The 21743-nt window shown below is 36.6% G+C and overlaps 2 protein-coding genes across 2 annotated transcripts; both read left to right on the top strand.

Moving 5' to 3' along the window:
* The first annotated feature begins 310 nt into the window (after positions 1-310).
* On the top strand, positions 311-13327 carry LOC125271058 (nicotinamide riboside kinase 1-like). Its single transcript, XM_048194998.1, has 8 exons — positions 311-524; positions 604-694; positions 806-854; positions 4928-5093; positions 12644-12715; positions 12806-12912; positions 13009-13105; positions 13192-13327. The coding sequence occupies exons 1-8, from the start codon at positions 496-498 to the stop codon at positions 13196-13198; spliced, it is 618 nt and encodes a 205-aa protein (XP_048050955.1). The 5' UTR covers positions 311-495; the 3' UTR covers positions 13199-13327.
* A 2152-nt stretch (positions 13328-15479) lies between these two features.
* On the top strand, positions 15480-21224 carry LOC125271070. Its single transcript, XM_048195001.1, has 4 exons — positions 15480-15680; positions 19044-19352; positions 20601-20743; positions 20860-21224. Exons 1-4 carry the CDS (start codon positions 15599-15601, stop codon positions 20938-20940), a joined length of 615 nt encoding a protein of 204 aa, XP_048050958.1. The 5' UTR covers positions 15480-15598; the 3' UTR covers positions 20941-21224.
* Positions 21225-21743: the final 519 nt, after the last annotated feature.

Here is a 21743-nt window from a genome sequence, read left to right as displayed (position 1 = left end):
ATTGGCTTAGTGTATGGGTCTGTCACGTGATTAAGGAACGACTCAAAAACCCGAAAGACTCATAAAAAGAACTAATCAATTCTCTTTCCGGCTCAGAATGCATTGGTAGCGTATGGGTCTGTCACGTGATTAAGGAACGACTCAAAACCCGAAAGACTCATGAAATGAACTAATCAATTGAATCATCAGGTGAGCTACTTCTAGCAGTACAGAACCTGTAGAATATTGCACATGCGCGACTGAACGAATCACCCCCCGAGACGACTCGTTCTTCCCGAGTCACATTAAAGATTCGTTCAAAATGAACGAATCGTTCAAGAACGACACATCACTACAAGCCACATACACGAGTTTCTTATCAGTTAGTGGAGATGAACTGTGCTTAGTATCTAAAGATCAACCAACCGCTTGCAAAAACACTCAATTTTTCCTAAATGCATGCAGCTGACTTCTTAACAAAAGTTGAAATGTAAAACGTATGAGAAAATCGATAAAATGAGAAAAGTAATAATAGGAATTGGTGGGTGAGTAAAATAAACGCTATAAGGTTGTGTTTTCCCATGTCCAGTCCTATCATATATGAATTATAAACTGATGTGACAGGACGACAAATGGAGGAAAGACCACTCTGAGTAAAAGCCTTCAGGAGCTTCTGTGTAATAGCTGTGTTATTTCTCAAGACAGCTTTTTCAAGGTACCACACCCACTTTATATCTTAATTAATTTGTCATTCTTTATCTAAGTAGGTCACTTAGACCAAAGCATGTAGCTGACGAATCTGAATTAATTTGTGTCTTTTTCTCAGGATGACTCAGTGGTCCCTACTGATATCAATGGCTTTAAGCAGTATGACAGTAAGAACAGTTCTCTTATTTACTTCTCAGCTTTGCTTTTGTACGTGCCAATTGTCTTATTTTGTGATACAGTGTATGATTATATAGTATATATACACACAGGGGTTGGACAATGAAATGTAAAAACCCGGTTTTAGACCACAATAATTTATTTGTATAGTGGTGGAGCAAAACTTTTTCTGACTTGCTCCTTCAAAATACCCAAAAATATTTAGATATGATGACACTGCAGGCTATGGGAGATGTTTAACTTCACTTTCATGTTCACTCAAAACCATTCTGTCACAAGTTTTGCTGTGTGTATTGGTGTATTATCATGCTGATACACGGCACCCCCTTCAGGGTACAATGTTTGAACCATTAGGTGCACATGGTCCTCCAGAATGGTTCGGTAGCCTTTGGCAGTGACATGCCCATCAAGCACATTAAGGAATGCCATGATATTGCAGCCCAAACCATCACTGTTTCAACCAGTGCTTCATTCTGGGAACGCAAGAGCCTCTTTGGGGCTTCCCACCGTAACTCCCACAGATGTGAGAAAGTCAGTGAAGCTGGACTCATCAGTAAACAATAAATGTTTCACATTCTCCACAGCCCAAGATTTGCACTGTTGGCACCAATGAACATTTGCCATTGGCACAAGTGACCAAAGGTTTGGCTATAGCAGCCCGACCATGAATATTGACTCCCGATGAACAGTTTTGGTGGAAACAGGAGAGTCGAGGTGCACATTTAATTCTGTAGTGAGTTGGGCTGCTGTGGTTGTGTTTTTTTGGAGACAATCCGGGTTAGTACCTGGACATGCCTTTCAGACAGCTTCTTCATGCATCAACAGTTATACCTGTTGAATGTGGTTCGTCCTACGTGGTGTATGCCGACATTACCCTGTATACCATAGCTCTCGATACACCACAAAGACTTGCTGTTTTGGTCACAGATGAGCCAGTGAGATGTGCACCAACAATTTGTCCTCTTTTGAACACTGACATGTCTCCCATTATGTTGTATGTATTGCAATAGTTGTTATTGCTCTGCTAATTCAACCTTTGCACTCTGCTCTTACTGATGGAATGTAAATCTGTGAAGATTGGCCACCAGGCCGCGCATATACACTGCATTCCAGATTATTATGCAAGTGACATAACAATAGGATTTCAGTACAATAAACATTCAAATAAAACCATTTAAAAATCAAAAGTCTTCATGTATTTCTATACCCACTGTAATTGTTTCTCTTTGTGAGCTTTGGATAGGGGTGGCTGAAATGCAGCTTTATGCACAAATGTTTGTTGATCAACAGTGGCTTTTTTATGGCTGCCCTTGTCGTGGCAAATTCGATGTCTCTGTGTCCCTTCAGTTCTGGTCTTGATGAAAAACTCAGAGTCGAAGTTCCAGGTCTCAGAAGTAATTAACTTTATTGTCAAGCAACAAAATGAGATGCCAGCTCCACGTCTGAATTTCTCTTAGCTGGGGCACATTTTTTATACATTTTTCTTATCTCTTAAAACACACCAAAGTAGTGTCATTGGCTGGTAAAATCCACCCTTACATTTTCCCATATTCTCACTTAGAGGGGCTCTCCTCCCACACCTCTCTCCCATGTACTCCCCGACCTTTCTACCATAGTCATTTCACTAATATAATTGCAGGTGTTGCTTATGTAAGAGACAATTTTCTAAGGGTGGCCGACTGCCAACTACTGTACATCTTTTAACTTAATCTCTCATGGGCCTTCTGCCAATTGATAGTCAACCCTTTTCCCATTGGACAAATGAAACATAGTATCAAAACAGTCAATACTCCCCAGTGGCAAGAAGCCTTCATGTGACACCCTTAATAATGGTCTTATTCATTTCACAGCTACCTGTTGTCTGGTGGAAAATTACCAACAAAATATACTCAGTGGCCAAGTTAACTTGTCTGACCCTTACAGTTACATAGGTCAAGAGGTCTCAAAACACTTCTAGCTTTTATAGTAAGCAAACTAATTCTACAATTGTTTTCTGTAGGACATATAAAATACTCCATCACCCTTTAAATAAAATTAATTTATTTGACAGAATTTTTTTTCTTAATAAGCCTTATCTAAGTGTGTTCTTCTGTGCTCTAAATCACAATCTCCATTTTTCTTTTTTTTCTTCTTTTTTGCAAAATATTAATTTCATGCCTTTTGCAAGACATTGCTCCATTTCTTGCTTTTCATCTTTAGAAAGATCTTTCTTCCTCCCCATATTGCTTGAGAACTGTGACTTGCTTAATAATGCGGAACAACCTCTTTAAGTAGGTTTTCCATTTCCCTAAGAAGACCTGGAAGACTATTTAACAAACCTGTCTGAGATTGACAGTTATCTAAAAAGACATGAGAAATCAATCAATCAAACAAACAAACAAACACTTTCTTTGAAAAACTAAAATCCTACTGAAATGTCACTTGCATAATAATTTGGAACACAGTGTGTAGGCATGAAACCTACACTATATTGGCCAGTGTTTCAGTTTCATTGTCCATTCTTATTCTGCAGATTTATTAAAAAAGAAAAACTGAAATATCACATGGTCCTAAGTATTCAGACCCTTTGCTGTGACACTCATAATATTTAACTCAGGTGCTGTCCATTTCTTCTGATCATCTTTGAGATGGTTCTACACCTTCATTTGAGTCCAGCTGTGTTTGATTATACTGATCGAACTTGATTAGGAAAGCCACACACCTGTCTATATAAAACCTTACAGCTCACAGTGCATGTCAGAGCAAATGAGAATCATGAGGTCAAAGGAACTGCCTGAAGAGCTCAGAGACAGAATTGTGGCAAGGCACAGATCTGGCCAAGGTTACAAAAAAATTTCTGCTGCACTTAAGGTTCCTAAGAGCACAGTGGTCTCCGTAATCCTTAAATGGAAGATGTTTGGGACAACCAGAACCCTTCCTAGAGCTGGCCGTCTGGTCAAACTGAGCTATCGGGGGAGAAGAGCCTTGGTGAGAGAGGTAAAGAAGAACCCAAAGATCACTGTGGCTGAGCTCCAGAGATGCAGTCGGGAGATGGGAGAAAGTTGTAGAAAGTCAACCATCACTGCAGCCCTCCACCAGTCGGGGCTTTATAGCAGAGTGGCCTGACGGAAGCCTCTCCTCAGTGCAAGACACATGAAAGCCCGCATGGAGTTTGCCAAGATGGTGAGAAATAAGATTCTCTGGTCTGATGAGATCAAGATAGAACTTTTTGGCCTTAATTCTAAGCGGTATGTGTGGAGAAAACCAGGCACTGCTCATCACCTGTCCAATACAGTCCCAACAGTGAAGCATGGTGGTGGCAGCATCATGCTGTGGGGGTGTTTTTCAGCTGCAGGGACAGGACGACTGGTTGCAATCGAGGGAAAGATGAATACGGCCAAGTACAGGGATATCCTGGACGAAAACCTTCTCCAGAGTGCTCAGGACCTCAGGCTGGGCCGAAGGTTTACCTTCCAACAAGACAATGACCCTAAGCACACAGCTAAAATAACGAAGGAGTGGCTTCACAACAACTCAGTGACTGTTCTTGAATGACCCAGCCAGAGCCCTGACTTAAACCCAATTGATCATCTCTGGAGAGACCTAAAAATGGCTGTCCACCAACGTTTACCATCCAACCTGACAGAACTGGAGAGGATCTGCAAGGAGGAATGGCCGAGGATCCCCAAATCCAGGTGTGAAAAACTGCATCTTTCCCAAAAAGACTCAAGGCTGTATTAGATCAAAAGGGTGCTTCTACTAAATACTGAGCAAAGGGTCTGAATACTTAGGACCATGTGATATTTCAGTTTTTCTTTTTTAATAAATCTGCAAAAATTTTAACAATTCTGTGTTTTTCTGTCAATATAGGGTGCTGTGTGGACATTAATGAGGAAAAAAATGAACTTAAAAGATTTTAGCAAATGGCTGCAATATAACAAAGAGTGAAAAATTTAAGGGGGTCTGAATACTTTGCGTACCCACTGTGTGTGTGTATATATATATATATATATATATATATATATATATATATATATATACACACATCATATGCCATATATATTTAAACAAAACTCCTCTGCAGGTTTAGATGCCCTGCACATGGACAGGATGATGGGAGACATTGGCTCGTGGCAGGAGGATCCTGAGCACTTCATGACATCTCGTGGTTTTGCAGTGAAATCCACAGCATCAGAGCCACCCAATGTGTTTGTTCTTATAGTGGAGGGATTCCTCATTTTTAATCATAGGTAATGTTTTTTTTTTTTTTTTAAGATTAAAAATTATTTTAAGATTTTATTTAGATTTTAGTCCAACAGACTATCTTTTATGTAAAGGCAAAGTCATAATGGATGAAGTTTTTTTTTTTTTACAGTCTGGAAAGCAAGATCAGACAGAAGTCTATCAATCTCAGAGGAAGAAATTCACTCAAGAGATTTGAAGAGATCAAGAGATTTTATTTATTACTAGAGTTTAAGTACAAACAAGTGGCATGATAGTTCACCCAAAAATTACAATTCTGTCATCAATTACTTAGCCATGTAGTTCCACTTTTATCTTCAAAACACAATTGAAGATATTTTTAATCAAACCTGAGAGATTTCTGTCCCTCCACTGAAAGTCTATAAAACCTAAACTTTGACACTTGAGGAGTAAGTCTTCTATGAAAAAAAAGGTCACTTTATATGATGAGATTTATTTTAGGCTTGTATTCACACATAAACCCTGATCTACTACAGGCATAAAGCACATCAAATATGACAAATAGAAGTTGAACCATAATTGCTTGGCATGCATTTTAAATTAAATTTATTTATAAGAAATATGTACATTTAATTACACTTTATACTGTACTTTACACAGTCAACTGATATAATTACATACAATTACACTGATCAACCACAGCATTAAAACCACCTGCCAAATATTGTGTTTGTCGTCCTCATGGCACTAAAACAGCTCTGATGTGTCGAGGCATAGACTCCACAAGACCTCTGAAGGTGTGCTGTGGTATCTGCCACCAAGATATCAGCAGCAGATCCTTTAAGCCCTGCAAGTTTTGAGGTGGTGCCTCCATGGATCAGATTTGTTGGTCCAACATATCCCATAGATCGGACTGAGATTTGGAGAATTTGGAGGCGACTGCCCTGTTAAGCTTTCTCTTTGTGAGCTTTGTTTAGGGGTGGCTGAAATGCAGCTTTATGCACAAATGCCAGCCTGCATGGAAAGGTTCTTGAGACTCTAGCAGCTTCAAATACCTGTTAGTTGCTCAGCTGCCCTTTTAATACAATTAATTTGTTTGACAGAAACTTTCCTTAATGAGCCTTTATTTGACCTTTATCTGTTCTTCTGTGCTTTAAATCACTCATAAATCTTTTGATAGTTTGTATTTTGTTTGGTTTAACATTACCTTTGCGAGTATGACTGTCACAGTTTGTTGGCTTTTGAATTAGCAGAACTTGCATGCAGCAACCGCAAAAACCCTTCACAAGTTTTTATGGATTTGATTTTGGTTTTCGTGTGTTAATATAAAAATAGTGTGTGGCTGTCTGTCTGCTGAATGTAAACCACACACTCTCTGGCCATGGGAATGTGAATATTTACAATGACAACAATAAAACTTCAGTTACATTTAAATGTTTCCAACAAAGAAATGGATCGACTTATTTTAGCTTGTTGAACACATTTTTATTTGGACATTTCTACCATGTGACCGCAGCGAGTGCCGAGCTAGTGACACTGTTTTCATGGTAACAAGATACTTTGTGAACAGAATTCTGCAAAACTACAGCGAAAACATCAAATTATCATGCAATGCAATAAAATTACTTCTCTTCCCTGCAAACGATACCATGAAGAATGCAAATATTTAATTTAAAGGCAAAAACAAGACAAAAGGTGCAGGTATCTGTATTAATTTCAGTATGAGTATTATAGGGCAATCCTCTTAAAGGATTAGTCCACTTTTAAATACACTTTTCCTGATAAATTTACTCACCCCCCGTCATCCACGATGTTCATGTCTTTCTTTCGTCAGTCGAAAAGAAATGAAGCTTTTTGATGAAAACATTCCAGGATTTTTCTCCTTACAGTGGATTTCAATGGCTACCAACAGATTGAAGGTCAAAATTACAGTTTCAGTGCAGCTTCAAGGGCTTTAAACGATACCAGATATAAGGGTCTTATCTAGTGAATCGATCGGTCATTTTCGGAAAAAATACAACCGTTTATGCTTTATAAACAAAATATCGCATTGAACGTACTTTCCGCTTCCGCATTCTTCATAACGCTTACACTGAATGTTCTACGCCTTCCCTATTCTACTTACGGAACGAACGCGACGCCAGTTTCGTTTTTTTCCGTAACTTGAATAGAGGGTATGCACGTGACGTCACTGTCGACCGTTATGACTGCGGTCACGCCCACTGAGTGGCACAAAGACTGAGCGGCAATGTTGGTTTTCAGCGTGAATGCCGCGAAAAACACACAAAACACATCCAAAACGGGAAAGAGCTTTGTGATTGACTGTACAAATAGCTTTGACACAAAACCTGAGGTATATATTTAAGGACTGCCGAAAGCTACAGAAAAAAGAAGCAAATGGATCACTGCAATTCACAGAAACAGCTGGACTCCAGCAGAGAAACGTGGATCTGCAGTTATCATTTTGTGTCAAATTGTTGGATTTTGAGGTAAAATCATACCGTATTGTTATATATTATGTTGACAAATTATCAATTAAATATTTTCCATCTTATATTCTGCATAATTGTGTGTTTTAAAATAAACAACACTGACAAAAACTATACTATAAAACGATATATGTTTTAGGGCTGGACAATATGATGATATAACAATGATATAAGTGATTACGCGGGTTTAAACCTACCGATATTGTAGTTATATAAAATTTTCACAGGCAGATTTGATTTGTGTATTTCCCCGGCGTCGAAATCAGGCACATATAAATGTCAGGAAACATGACTCCTGGCTGCATGTCAATATCCATGGATTAGGTTTATTTGACAAGTTGTAAGGAACACTTTCTAGTGTAATCGTTTGTTTTACTCGTGTTTTCGCAGTTTCCTCTATTAAATCCAGTCACGCAGCAGGTTCTTTTGCCTCTCAGTCCAGCTGAGGGTGCGCGCTTTCGGCGGGAAAGTGACGTTGACGCATACCCTCTATAGGGAAGGCGTAGGACATTCAGCGTAAGCGTTATGAAGAATGCGGAAGCGGAAAGTACATTCAAGGCGATATTTTGTTTATAAAGCATAAACGGTTGTATTTTTTTGACCGATCGATTCACTAGATAAGACCCTTATTACTCATCTGGTATCGTTTAAAGCCCTTGAAGCTGCACTGAAACTGTAATTTTGACCTTCAACCTGTTGGTAGCCATTGAAATCCACTGTAAGGAGAATAATCCTGGAATGTTTTCCTCAAAAACCTTCATTTCTTTTCGACTGACGAAAGAAAGACATGAACATCTTGGATGACATGGGGTGAGTAAATTTATCAGGAAAAGTGTATTTAAAAGTGGACTAATCCTTTAAGATGGAGGTGCTGTCCCAGCATGCAACTCGGTGTTATGTAGCTTCACATTCTCTATCAGCTCTGCGTTCCATTCGGAAGGGCTCATCCCTATGCCCTAATCCCTTCAAAGGGTTTACCCTCTGGAGTGAGAGCTTCGAAGGGATGAAGGGTGTAGGGGTCAAAAAACTCTCTTTTTTTGGAACGCACTTCTGCGTCATCTTAACGAGACAATCAAGGAGGCGCCTTCGTCGCACATTTTATACACGCAGGTTGACCCCCACCCCCACCCCCCCAAAAAAACACAAGTTGCACATTTTAACGTTAGTTTATTTATTTATTTATTTTTGGTTTATCGCACCAAGGCCTTTTACGTTAAATATAATGTATATTGTGTCTATGTATTTGAAACATTTCAATTAACTGATAAAGGTAGCTGTAAAGTATTTTTGTTGAAGTACAATGTCATTTTGACCATAATATTGTACCAGACTCGTATAAATATTACTGTAACTCGTATAGATATTACAGTAGTATAGAAAAATACTATACATACATTTATAGGTAAAATATAACTCCAAGCGGAGGGCGATATATCCCATTTGGAACGCACTGAGTGTAACCCCCATTTCACACTGCAAGCATAAATGAATAGTTCACCCAAAAATTAAAAAATAATTTGATGTTTATCTGCTTACCCCCAGGGCATCCAAGATGTAGGTGACTTTGTTTCTTCAGTTGAACACAAATGATGATTTTTAACTCCAACCTTTGCGGTCTGTCAGTCGTGTTATGCGTGTCAATGGTAACAAAATCTATAAGAGTCAAAAAACACGACAGACAAATCCAAATTAAACCCTGCGGCTCGTGACGACACATTGATGTCCTAAGACAAGAAACGATCATTTTGTGCAAGAAACTGAACAGTATTTATATCATTTTCTACCTCTAATACACCACTGTGTCCAACTGCCTTGTGCACGGCATCCTGTGCGTGAGGTAGAGGTCTTCACGGGTCCAAAAATTCATATCCGAACCCTAAGAGACCCGTAAATGTGCTACATGGAACCGACCCGGGCTCGACTATTATTTCGAAAGTTGGACCTGGACCTGTGCAGAACCGAGAAATGCCATAAATGTTCTACCCGGAACCAATGCGGACCCGTCTATTATTTGAAAGCTGGACCCAAACCAGGCCGGGAAGACACAGACCCGACTGGACCCAGCCGGCGCATAGGTCTATTCCACAGCAAATTGCTATTAATAAGTCAATAAACAAGTTGCGAAAATAAAACGTTTTGTTTCATCTATAGTAGCCTTCTCCCTTGTACCTGACTGTGATGCACAATCCTTGCCAAGAAAGTTCCATCCATGTTATTACTCTCTTGCTGATTGAAATGCCTAATCCACTCATTATTCCAGCTTTAAAAGTTCACTTGCTGTCACAATGACAAATCCGACTTTGCAGTTTTGCATTTTGTTGTATCTCGAGTCAAAAAAAAAAAAGCTTACACTGTATGTCCTACCCTTCCCTATTCTATTTACGGAAAAAACGGAACTGGCACCACGTTTGTTCCGTAAGTTGAATAGGGAAGGCTTACAGCGTAAGCTTTTTGAAGAATACGGAAAGCAGAAGAACGTGCAAGGCGATGACTGAAAATGACTGATCGTTTCGCTAGATAAGACCCTTATTCCTCATCTGGTATCGTTTAAAGCGGCAATGAAACTGTAATTTTGACCTTCAACCGTTTGAAGAGACCATTGAAGTCCACTATAAGGGGAATAATCCTGGAATGTTTTCATCAAAAACCTTAATTTCTTTTCGACCAAAGAAAGAAATACATGAACATCTTGGATGACATGGGGGTGAGTAAATTATCAGGAAATTTTTATTTGAAAGTGGACTAATCCTAAAACTATGCCAGAGTGCATACACACCTCACACACAGGATGCCGTGCGCAAGGCAGTTGGACATAGTGGTGTATTAGAGGTAAAAAAATGATATAAATACTGTTTGGTTTCTTGCACAAACTGATAGTTTCGTGTCTTAGGACATCAATGTGTCGTCACGAACTGCAGGGTTTAATTTGGATTTGTCTGTGCATGTTTTTTTGACTCTTATAGATTGTTTTCCCATTTATACGCATTATACAACTGACAGACTGCAACGGTTGGAGTTAAAAATCATCATTTGTGTTCTACTGAAGAAACAAAGTCACCTACATCTTGGGTGCCCTGGGGGTAAGCAGATAAACATCAAATTTTCATTTTTGGGTGAACTAGCCCTTTAAGTGGCGCGTGAGCGTAACTACATTGTCGCTGCAGCTGCAGAGATGCATGAGTATTCACACTGGAAGCATTTGTACAGTGTCACAGCAGCGGCTCAAAGCTACATATAAAGTTAGCATTTCTTTACAAAGACAGCTATAAGTTTGTTTTTATAAGTTGGTCATTTATAAACTTGATAGTCTTGAAAGTTTGTTAACATGGAGAGGTGTACAACATTCGCATATAAACGTAAATAAGTAAATAAATAATAATAAATATATAAAAGCCTTGTGTCATGTGTTGCTGTACATGAATGAGGTTAACACTCTGAGGTCTGAGGTATTGCCGGCGATACCACCGCGGTTTTTTTCTTACCAATGTGAAAGAGACTCAAAATACTCTGTCAATGTTGCACATACAATTAAGAGTTATACACCATTTTAATCTGTTGAATATCTTCTTTTATTTGTGTACACTCAGAGTAAAAACAAAATGTTGTGCTTTTTGCAAAATAAAGAAAACTAACATGATGCGTGATCTCTCGTCTCCCTCTGAACGAACTCCAATCTGATAGTTCTCAGAAAATGAACTGTAACTTAGTGAATACTAATCACAAAAAAAATAGACTTATGTCTAAAAAAACGTTGAAATGTCAGGTTTTAAATCGTGTAAGTCAAATCGAAAACAAACCTTCTGTGTTTATGTAATCTGTATGAAAAGAGAGCCATGTCAGAAGTCCGAGATTCAGCTCATTACCCGCTAATGCGGCCATGCCCACGGAGCCAGCGCTATTCAGACGCAAATTCAGTCAATACATGCATGCATCGTCTCAATCGTGTATTTATTGTCTTGAAAAGTGTTTTGAATAGCCATAGTTAGCGATCTATGGCCTCTGTTAGTTCGGTTAGTTCCTGGATTGCCTATTCTTCTTTAGTGCTCAGGCATTTGTGGACTAAAGGTGCACAGAGCGCCCTCCGGCTGCAAGTATGAATTGAAAACACAGTATCCAGCACTCATAGTAATGACAATAAATCCTGAATAAATATAACTCCTCTGTATAGAAAATTGACATAAACATATGAGAATCCATCAATATTTCTCCAAATGTGCATGCTTTTAAGATAAAAGCCTATATGAAATGCCATAGAGGTAACATAATTGTTCAGACACTTTGCATCACAGAAATACATTATATTTTAAAGAATATAATAGAATACCATTATTTTAAATTGTAATAATATTTCACAGTATTGCTGTTTTTTCTGTATGTTTGATTTACACCATCATGAGCTTTGAGACATGATCACAGAGGGGTTTTTCACAGCCTACCTGACTGAAAGAGCTCATTATTTATGCAGCTCATTAGAGCTCTTTATGCGATTCTTTTGTCTTCTCAGCTGAGAATCACCCATTATTCATGATTATTCACGCCTCCACGCATACTGTGTTTCTTGACCAAATTTGTTTTAGAAAATTTCAATCTCTCTATTGTTTTATATGAAGGAGTAGGAAGGATAATTTTTACATAATTTTGAAGCAAAAACTCCCAGAAGTCTTGTGAACACAGATTTAATATTATTTGTTTGGCCTTATTTCAGTGACTTAAGTTTTTTGTTTTTTCAATAACCACGCATAAATGTTATTCCTTCAAAAATACAAACATGTACATACATGTTCCTCACATATTATGGTAGCCTATTTTGTGCTGAATACAGTGTAATGACACTTTTGTCATTTATGTTTATGAACAACTGAAAAAGCACAAATGTCAGGGCATGTCAAAACTTCTCCAGGCCCCAAATCAGCCTCAGACCCCTGAGGGTTAAGCAGTCAACCTGCAGCTTGACGATCGGATATATCCCACCTCTTGCCAGGTGCCATTGTAACAATATAATCAATGTCACATCACCTGTCAGTGGGCCAGTTCAGTTCAGCTTGGGTATGCATTCTGCCATCATGAACAGCTTAATGTGTTTTCATGGATCTGTGTTGTACTTCCAGGCATCTTAATAGCTTGTTCAACAAGAAGTACTTCCTGCAGATCCCTTATGAGACATGCAAAGAGAGAAGAAGGTAGGAATAAGACTCCTGTTAGAAGAGTGGTTTGATGAACATCAGTGTTTTTGACTGAGACTGTCACCTTCATCTCTTTCTAATTTATAGCTCAAGAGTCTATGTGCCTCCAGATCCACCAGGCTACTTTGATGGGTATGTTTGGCCCATGTACCTGAAAAACAGAAAAGCGATGGAAGAAGCTGTAAATGACATAGGTACTGTGTTATTTTAAAGCTCAATGAGCACAGTGAGTTAATTTGCTCTTATTGTGGTGAATTGTGTGTGGCTGAAAGTCTTTGCACTTTATACAGTGTTTCTGGATGGCACACAGAAGAGAGAGACGTTGCTCTCAACAGTTCTTGCAGACATTCAGGAAATGCTTATGGTTACACAGAGATTAGTTATTACGTGAGTAATTCAGCACTAATATCGCAGCAATTATGATTATTTTGCAATTAACATTATTTCTTTCTTTCTTTGAATTTAATTCCTAGATCGTGATGACCAACATTTCAAGCTGAGAGGAAGTGTACTAGTGTTTCAGGAAGTATACTATGAATACATTGTGTTTATCAGAGTATTCATCAATGTCTTATTTCACTTCCTCATTAAAGTGCATTTTGCCATAAACAATGTGACTGTCATACAACAATCTAAAGCACATGTTAATAATCCTCGAAATAAGTGAAAGAACAGATTTCACTCAATATTTGTCACAGTTAATCTTAACAATGACAGAAATAATTGTTAATGAAATGTTTTGCTTTATGTACAAAAGAAATGTATTAATCTCTTTTAGAGTGGAAAAAAGTCAAGTGACTGAAATGAATGAATGTTAGTCCATATGTTATGTAAAATATTCAAACTTTGTAGATTTTTTTTTTTTTTATTGGAGTGTTTAATGAATTAAATACTTTGATTTATCACTTTAATGTTTGCTGTGTTTAGTATGTTATAGACATAATGGGAATATTTTAAATGAGCAAAACAAATCCAAAATATGCATTTATATTCCTTTATTTATTCATTTTATTTTACACTCAACAAACAAGAATTAAAGGGATAGTTGACCCAAAATTAAAGGGGAGGTTGATTATGATTTCTCTTTTTTAACTTTAGTTAGTGTGTAATGTTACTGTTTGAGCATAAACAACATCTGCAAAGTTACGACGCACAAAGTTCAATGCAAAGGGAGATAGTTTAAGAAATAGCTTTTTAAGGACTACATGTGACATGTTGGGCTGCTTTAGGGTACGTTTACATGACAACGATGTACTAAAAATGGAAAAAAAGTTTTTTCTTTGTACAGATGACAATGTTTTCAAAACTATCCCTGTTCACACGGATCTGCGCAAACGACTAAAAACCGCCACCGTTTTCACAGATTCACATTTTTGCATATTACATGGAGATGACAACGGTATCATTTTCAAAAAACCATCACTTTGAAACCCGTTTTCAAAAGTTTGCATTTTCATGCCACCGAAATGGCATTGTCATGTAAATAAACGACCAAAAACCATAAAAAGTTTTCCGTTTTTAGTTGAAAATGGTGTAGTGTAGAGAAGAGGAAGAGTTGTCGTAGTAGAGTGTTGTTGCCATGCCATCAATTTATGCCGGACTGCTTCACAAGCGAGGGTCAATTCAACGCTCGATTTGCACGCTGGATTTTTGTTCACACCCAAATAGGGGCAAATTTGCCAAGCTATAATAAATGATCTGTGGGGTATTTTGAGCTGAAACTTCACAGTCACATTATGGGGACACCAGAGACTTATATTACATCTTATGAAAATGGCATTATAGGTCCCCTTTAAAATTGTCATAACTTACCCACAAATCGTACCAAACCCAAGCGCAATTGTTGACAGAATTTTAATTTTGGTGTGAAATATCCCTTTAAGACAAATCCAAAGTTCTGTCATGAATCTCTAAATGGCACAGGCTGATTGGTTCCTGCTGTATCAGAATGAGTTCGCTGCTCAACCTTCAAATACTTGGTCAGCATTTGCTGTAGCAGTTGCAGTGTTTCAGAAACCCCCAGCTCCACCTGTATAGATCTGCTACGGGTAATTAATGTACGTTATATTGTACAGCAGCAGTATGTCTTACTTGCTCACAGCATGTAGTGAATGTAGTTGTAGTTGTCACAATAAGTGATAAAAGTTGACATGGAGCACACTAAATCTCAAACCTCTGGGAAATTGCCGGTGTAAAAAAAAAAAGCTGAACAGAGGAGATTCTGCTGGCAAAAAGAAAACGCGACAGAGCTCGTAATAAAACAACAATCAACACTGGCTTGGCTTTTCGGAGATGGCAAAAACTGAGGGATTTGAAATGTTGTAAACAGATTTTTATTATTCAGGTCAGTTAGGTATTTTATTGAACAGATAAATTGCCATATGTAGCTCTCTAACAGATTTTACTGTAAAGTACAAATTTCACTGTATTATCTATTGTGAAGGGTCATTTTATTGTGGTTTTTGCAGCGCTGTGCTGAAACTTATTTTTGAGGAAGTATAGTCTGTGTCTATTAATGTTTATAGCTACAGGAAAGTCTTCAGCTAGTCAGCTTGAGATCCTTTCCATCTAAACTGGTTATATCTCTTAAGCCTAGTAGTGAATGTTTTATGAGCAGTAGGAAAATCTCTATATTCTCTATATTTGTGTTCAGCAGAACAATGAAATTCATACAGGTTTGGAACATCATGAGGGTGAGTAAATGACAGAATTAAAATTTTTGGGGTGAACTATCCCTTTAAGACGCTATGGAGACATTGCACGTCACATCGATGCCACATGTTTTTAGCGTGTGAACGCACCGAAATCAAACGATCCCTGGACACAATCAGGGTATTTTCCGGAATCTCTGTGTGAAATGTGCTTTATTAAGTTGCACTTATGGCAATAATAATAATGAGGTCTCTGCAAATCATCTTGTTGTTGGTTGTTCTTTGTCTCTGCAACTTTGTTGCAAGTGCAGGTTAGTGCTTTTTTTTTTATTATTATACATTTTAGTAATTTGTGTGTTACAAAGTGTTACAGCAGTATTTACATTAGATTTGACCTACTTTCTTTAGCGCTAAATGTTTTTTGTTTTTTTTCTTCAGTATTGCATATATTTTACTATTGCTTTCATGCATATTTGTGAGTGCATCCAAAATGCCTCTTGACGGTTTAAAAACTTTGTAAATGTGGTTTACAAGAGCATGGCTCAACATTAAATTGATAGTAAATTTTCACCTAAAATTTAAAAGCTATTATACTGAGATAAAAAAAAAAAAAAAATTTTAGACCAAGTTTTTGACATTTTACTCTTTGAATTTTAATGACATTTTTTAATTAAAAAACTTTTTTTTTAACAACAACAACAACAAAACATTATCTTTTTACATACAGTGGCCCCCAAATTATTTGCACAAATGCATTTGCTTTAAAATACTATTCAAATGTCAGGAATCACTGTAGTTTTATTTTTAAAGAAATTCCACAAAGATTAATTTTATTCAACAAGAATTATTTAAATACATTTTAAAAATAAATTTCTAATGTTACAAAAAATTTCTATTTCAATACTGTTCTTTAAATTTTCAGTTCTGTGAATCCTGAAAACAGGAACTGTGAATCCTGAAAACAGTACATGTGAATCATGAAAACAGGAACTGTATCACGGTTTCCACTTTCATTCAGCAGCACAACTGTTTTCAGCACTAATAATAATACATGAAATGTTTCTTGGGGAGCAAATTGGCATATTAGAATGATTTCTAAAGGATCATGTGACACTGAAGACTGGAGTAACAGGAATAAACAGTCATTTAAAATATATTAAAATTGAAAAATCACAATATTACTGTTTTTGCCTATTTTTTTTTTTTTTTTCAAATAAATGCAGCCTTGGTGAGCTTAAACATAAAGGCCTGGTTTCACAGACAAGGCTTAGATTAAGCCAGGATTAGGTCTTAGTTCAATTAGGATATTTAAGTATCTTTTATAAACGTACACTAAAAAAAAAACATTACTGATATGCATCTTGAGACAAAAAAAATGGCAGTGACATATTTTAAGATATCAGTAAAAGTTTCTTTAAGTTCAAACAGCTCAAACATGCATTTTAGTCTGGGACTAGCTTAAGCCTTGTCTGTGAAACCAGGGGACATAATTTTATTAAACTTTTGAACAGCAATACATCATGTATATCAAAATGAACAAGAATTTAAGAATACCATGGAAATTTAAGAAAATCATGGTCCCAGAGTCTGAAGGAAGACTGGAGAGGCACAGAATCCAAGCTGCTTGACGTCTAGTGGGAAGTTTCTGAAGTTAGTAATGATTTGGGGGGGCCGTGACGTCTGCTGGTGTTGGTCCATTGTGTTTTATCAAGTGCAAAGTCAATGCAGCCATCTTCCAGGAGATTTTGGAGCACTTTATGCTTCCATCTGCTAACAAGCTTTATGGAGATGCTGATTTCCTTTTCCAGCAGGACTTTAGCACCTGCCCACAGTGCAAAAACCACTTCCAAGTGGTTTGCTGACCATGATATTACTGTGTTTTATTGGCCAGCCAACATGCCTGACCCCTGAATCTATGGGATATTTTCAAGAGAAAGATGAGAAACAGTCGATCCAACAATATACAGATGATCTGAAGGCTCAATAGTGCCTCAGCAGTGCCACAGGCTGATCACTTCCATGCCACACTTCACTGATGCTGTAATTTGTGCTAGGAGCAAGTCATTTGCTGTAATATGTGCTGCTGACCAAGTATTGAGTGTACAAATGAACATACTTAAAATAACTTGAACTTTTCTGTTTTGAAAATCCATTTTTTGATTGATCTTAGGAAATATTCTAATATATTGAGATATTGGATTTTGGACTTTCATGAGCTGTATGCTCTAATCATCAAAATTAAAAAAAAAAAAAAAACTTTTGAAATGTTTTACTTTACATGTAGGGAATCTAGAATATATGAGTTTAATTTTTAAAAATAATTTACAATAAAAAAAGAAAGAAAAGAAAAACACTTTGATAAAGTACAGATAGGCTACTTTTTAAATTTACTTGAGTAAAGTAAAAATACTTCACTACTGTCCACCTCTGGATACATTTGAATAGCTTTAAGCATGATATACAACAGCTTCACTATACAGGTATTTGCAGCAATGTTTGGTAAAGATTACAGTATAGCATTCATTGATTATTACATCAACGACATTTACAATAGGCAATATCATTTTAATCTAGAGAGTGATGGAGAGGCAACATTAATGTTAACAAGGAGTTGACCATGCACCTTACCTATTTTTTAGTTAAATGTTTTATATTTTAGTTCATTAATATTTATTTAATATTTTGAGATCTTTTTGTACTATATTTGTGCAATAATTATGGTCTATTTATGACCACTTAAAATAATATATTTTCTAATATGTTTATAATTTATATTACAATTAGTGTAGTATTTAAGGTTAAAATAGAGAAAAGGGTTTTAAATCCAATGCAAAGAGGCAAATTAGAGTCGTTTTGTGGCCGGAAAAATAATTTTCATTTGTAATGCCATTGGTAAACTCTTTAATGGCTCTTTAATAAATATACATGTAACTACTAGTCTAGTTGCTCAACAGAGTATTGCAGGTCATAACTGCTTACTTATTTTTAGGTTTTGCATTTGAATAAATATTTAGACATGATCAAACACTAGATTTTTTTTTAAATGTGAAATTTAAAAAAGTTAACTTACATTCTAATATTTTAAATGATACTTGTTTAAGCACACACAACTGAATATTAATTAATGCAAGCAAACCTACAGAATTGAACCCAACTGTAAAAAACTGCAAAATAGTGCTAAAAAAGGCAAACTGCATTCAACAAAAGATTTTTAGTAGGCTATACACATATGAATTGATACTGAATCAAGATCGAAATCGAAACAAACCCTCTGGGCCCTCCTCTGTTACTAGGTAAATGCAAATCTGGATTTCTTGATTACTTCAGCTTGTTACTCAAGTCATGAGTTAGAGTTTATAACCGTGTATTCTTGTCCATCTGCATTCGTTATTTCAACACGCACTAATTTTGGTGTTAAGTGCTGGGGCATTTAGTTTTCAAAAGCAAACAAAATGTTACAAAATGCACTCACCTGATAATTATAAGCGATATTACTATAGAATGATAAGAAAATAAGTGACACACCGCAGATCTTATGAGGTACATTCATCTACACTGTCCAGGTGTTGGTTTTGGTGTCTTATTTAGTGCTATTTTGATGGATGGAATGATCTTGAGTTTGTTTTAACGGATGCTGTGAACTGATCCAGACTGTTTCTTTGAATCATTTTTAGATGTGAGCAAATATAAAGGTGACAATTACACCATTACATGTCCTGCACCTAAAACAGAAGCGCTGGGTGTGTATCTGTACAGCCGACGTTCGGTCAAGCGTGAAGTCTTCTACTATTATTTCAAACCGGACAAATTAACTCTGCATAAGGACTACGAAGATCATGTTAAAGTCAAAAATGACAAGAAGACTCTAACTATAGACATCTTTAATCTACGACCTGAAGACTCTGGGGCTTACTGGTGCACCTGCCTTCATCTCTCTGGTGTATGTACAATGGAAGAGTCAGGGGTTTTTCTTTTGGTTCAAGGTGGGTAAACATTTCTTCTTGTTTTTTTAATTGAGATTTAATTTTCAGAGTGTAAATAGAGACAATTTAGAATTCACAATACCTGTAGTGACAAGTGTCATTTAAGATATACACTTAAAAATTTGGGGTCAGAATTATTATAATGTTTTATTCAGTAAGAATGCTTTATGTTGATCAAGTGACATTAACGATGTATACTTCTGAACTTTGAATTGTTTTGAATTCCCTGAATACTTACAATACAATACTTCTCTGAAGTATGGTGATGGCATCCTATCACTACATCAATCACACTTTAGCTGTTACTTTTGTTCCTTAGCTGCGCAGCATATACCTGACACGACTTCCAAGTTGCTCTTTGCAGAAATGAAGTTTTATTTACGGCTGGGCGATCACTGGTCCCAACAACTGAGCAGGGGCGGATCTACCGGGGTGGCACGGGGTGGCAACTGCAGAATTATCACAGAATAAAATATAAATTTTAGCAGTGTTTCAAATACTGCTTTTTAGTAGCGGCGCTTCAGTGTAACGCAAAAAAATGGCAAGAAAACACGTCATATAATTTTAAGTCTTATACAGTTGAGTAAAAATCAATGTCGTCTTCACTGTGATTTGTTCTGGTGATTGGTTTGTAATGATCTAAGCAAATCATATGACCTAATATGTTAAGCACATTTTTTGGGTAAGTCTACATGGTCTTTGACCAGAGCATCCTTAGTCTGCATTTTCTGTACATTTCATGTTGACATAAAATATTTCTATCACAGTATTCAATGAAAAATCCTGAAAACGTATTATGATTTCCACAAAAATATTAAGCAGCACAACTGTTTTTAATATTTATAACAATAAGAATGTTTCTTGAACAGCAAATCAGCATAAAAATAGAAAACAGTCATTTTAAATTGTAATAATATTTCACAATATTACTGTTTTTACTATATTTTTGATCAAATAAATTCAGCCTTGGTTGAGCAAAAGAGGCTTCTTTCAAAAGCATCAAAATCTTACCAATCCCAAACATTTGAAGTATTTATTCTGAGAATTTAAGAAAATAAAAATAAACAAATGCATTTTTCCTGTCAAAAAGATAAAAAAAATAAGGCTGTTCTTACCTACTAAATTCAATATACAAACTCATTTTGGCTTTCATTGTATAATGGTTTGTTAAAAATGGTCTGTTGTAGTTTTGAAGCAAGTAATGCATGAATTTGGATTTACTGAAGTTATTTGTATTCTTCTTCATAGATCCGCCAGAGATCATTCCCTCTTCCAAAAGCCCTTCAAAGTCCAATGGCATGAATGACTTACTGATACCAGTGACGGCTTTGACAGCTGCCAGTGTGCTCCTGCTGTTACTCCTTGTGCTAGGAGTGTGGCTGGTGCCCAAGGTGAATGTCATACACCTGTTTGTAAATCTGAAGATCTTTAGAAACTTTGTAAATGCATTGCACATATCCAAATGGGAAAGTGCTGATTTCAGATTTGTTCCTCTCTTCTGTTCCAGATGAAGAAAGTGTTTAGAAGTAAGAGAGAAGAAGACAAAAGGTCTGCCAATGGAGTGTATGAGGTGATGACCATTCACTGAAAGACAGAGTATACATGAGAGAGAAATGCTTCCTCTCTTCTAAATGTCTTTATTTTTGGTTTTACTAAATAAAAGTATCCTCTTCTATCCTCTGTAAATAAGAGTTAATTTTTGTAGTTTTTTAGCTTTGCGTGATAGTTAAAATCCTTTAGCATGAAATGGACTGTGATGCTTTGATTCTCTCTTTTTTTAAACCTATTTTATCTATGCATTTGTTAAATTAATTTTTTAATGAATCAATTTATATGTGTGTTCTGAAATATAGGCTAACTATTTGTGACTTGTGTTATGTCCTGTGATATGTTTTTCTTTAATGAGTTTCTGAGTTTGAGTGTTGGTTTTCTCTGCTTCTTTTTTCTCTCTGTTGTCTGTGCAAATTGCGGACACCTAGTGCTGATTACCAGGCGACCGCTCCGAACTATCCGATTGGCTCAGAGGAGTATCGTCAGTAGGCCTATATAAGCAGTTCTATGGAGTCAAATCAATGCCACATATTTGCAAAAAGTAGGCCTATTGCAAAATAAAATAAAGTTTTGCAGAAGAAAAATAAAGTATTCAGTAGGGATGTAATGATTAATATTGTGGTATTGCGATAGCAAAATTATCTTGATATTATCATGAAACAATATGTCTTCTGGGCAAATTTTTTTCAGCCCGGTTCTGAAAATGGTTCTGGTTTGATGGGTTGGCGAAGTGCGAGGAACGTATCCTTTGATAGAGATGTCTGACTCCATGAATATTATAGCAATGAATGTACTGAGAAGCCCTTGCGCCACTCAAATATCAATGCAGAGAGAGATGTG

This window comes from Megalobrama amblycephala, linkage group LG1 (genome assembly GCF_018812025.1).
Source record: "Megalobrama amblycephala isolate DHTTF-2021 linkage group LG1, ASM1881202v1, whole genome shotgun sequence".
NCBI lineage: Eukaryota > Metazoa > Chordata > Actinopteri > Cypriniformes > Xenocyprididae > Megalobrama > Megalobrama amblycephala.
Note: the sequence above shows the minus strand (reverse complement) of the source record. Positions and strands in the feature narration are given on the sequence as shown.

Excerpts from the sequence above, each read along its gene's own strand:
- LOC125271070 (XM_048195001.1), top strand. The coding sequence starts at position 15,599 with ATGGCAATAATAATAATGAGGTCTCTGCAAATCATCTTGTTGTTGGTT. Across the intron at positions 15,681-19,043 it reads CAACTTTGTTGCAAGTGCAG|ATGTGAGCAAATATAAAGGT; the intron begins GTTAGTGCTTTT and ends AATCATTTTTAG. Across the intron at positions 20,744-20,859 it reads GAGTGTGGCTGGTGCCCAAG|ATGAAGAAAGTGTTTAGAAG; the intron begins GTGAATGTCATA and ends CTTCTGTTCCAG.
- LOC125271058 (XM_048194998.1), top strand. The coding sequence starts at position 496 with ATGAGAAAAGTAATAATAGGAATTGGTGG. Across the intron at positions 695-805 it reads CTCAAGACAGCTTTTTCAAG|GATGACTCAGTGGTCCCTAC; the intron begins GTACCACACCCA and ends TCTTTTTCTCAG. Across the intron at positions 12,913-13,008 it reads AGAAGCTGTAAATGACATAG|TGTTTCTGGATGGCACACAG; the intron begins GTACTGTGTTAT and ends CACTTTATACAG.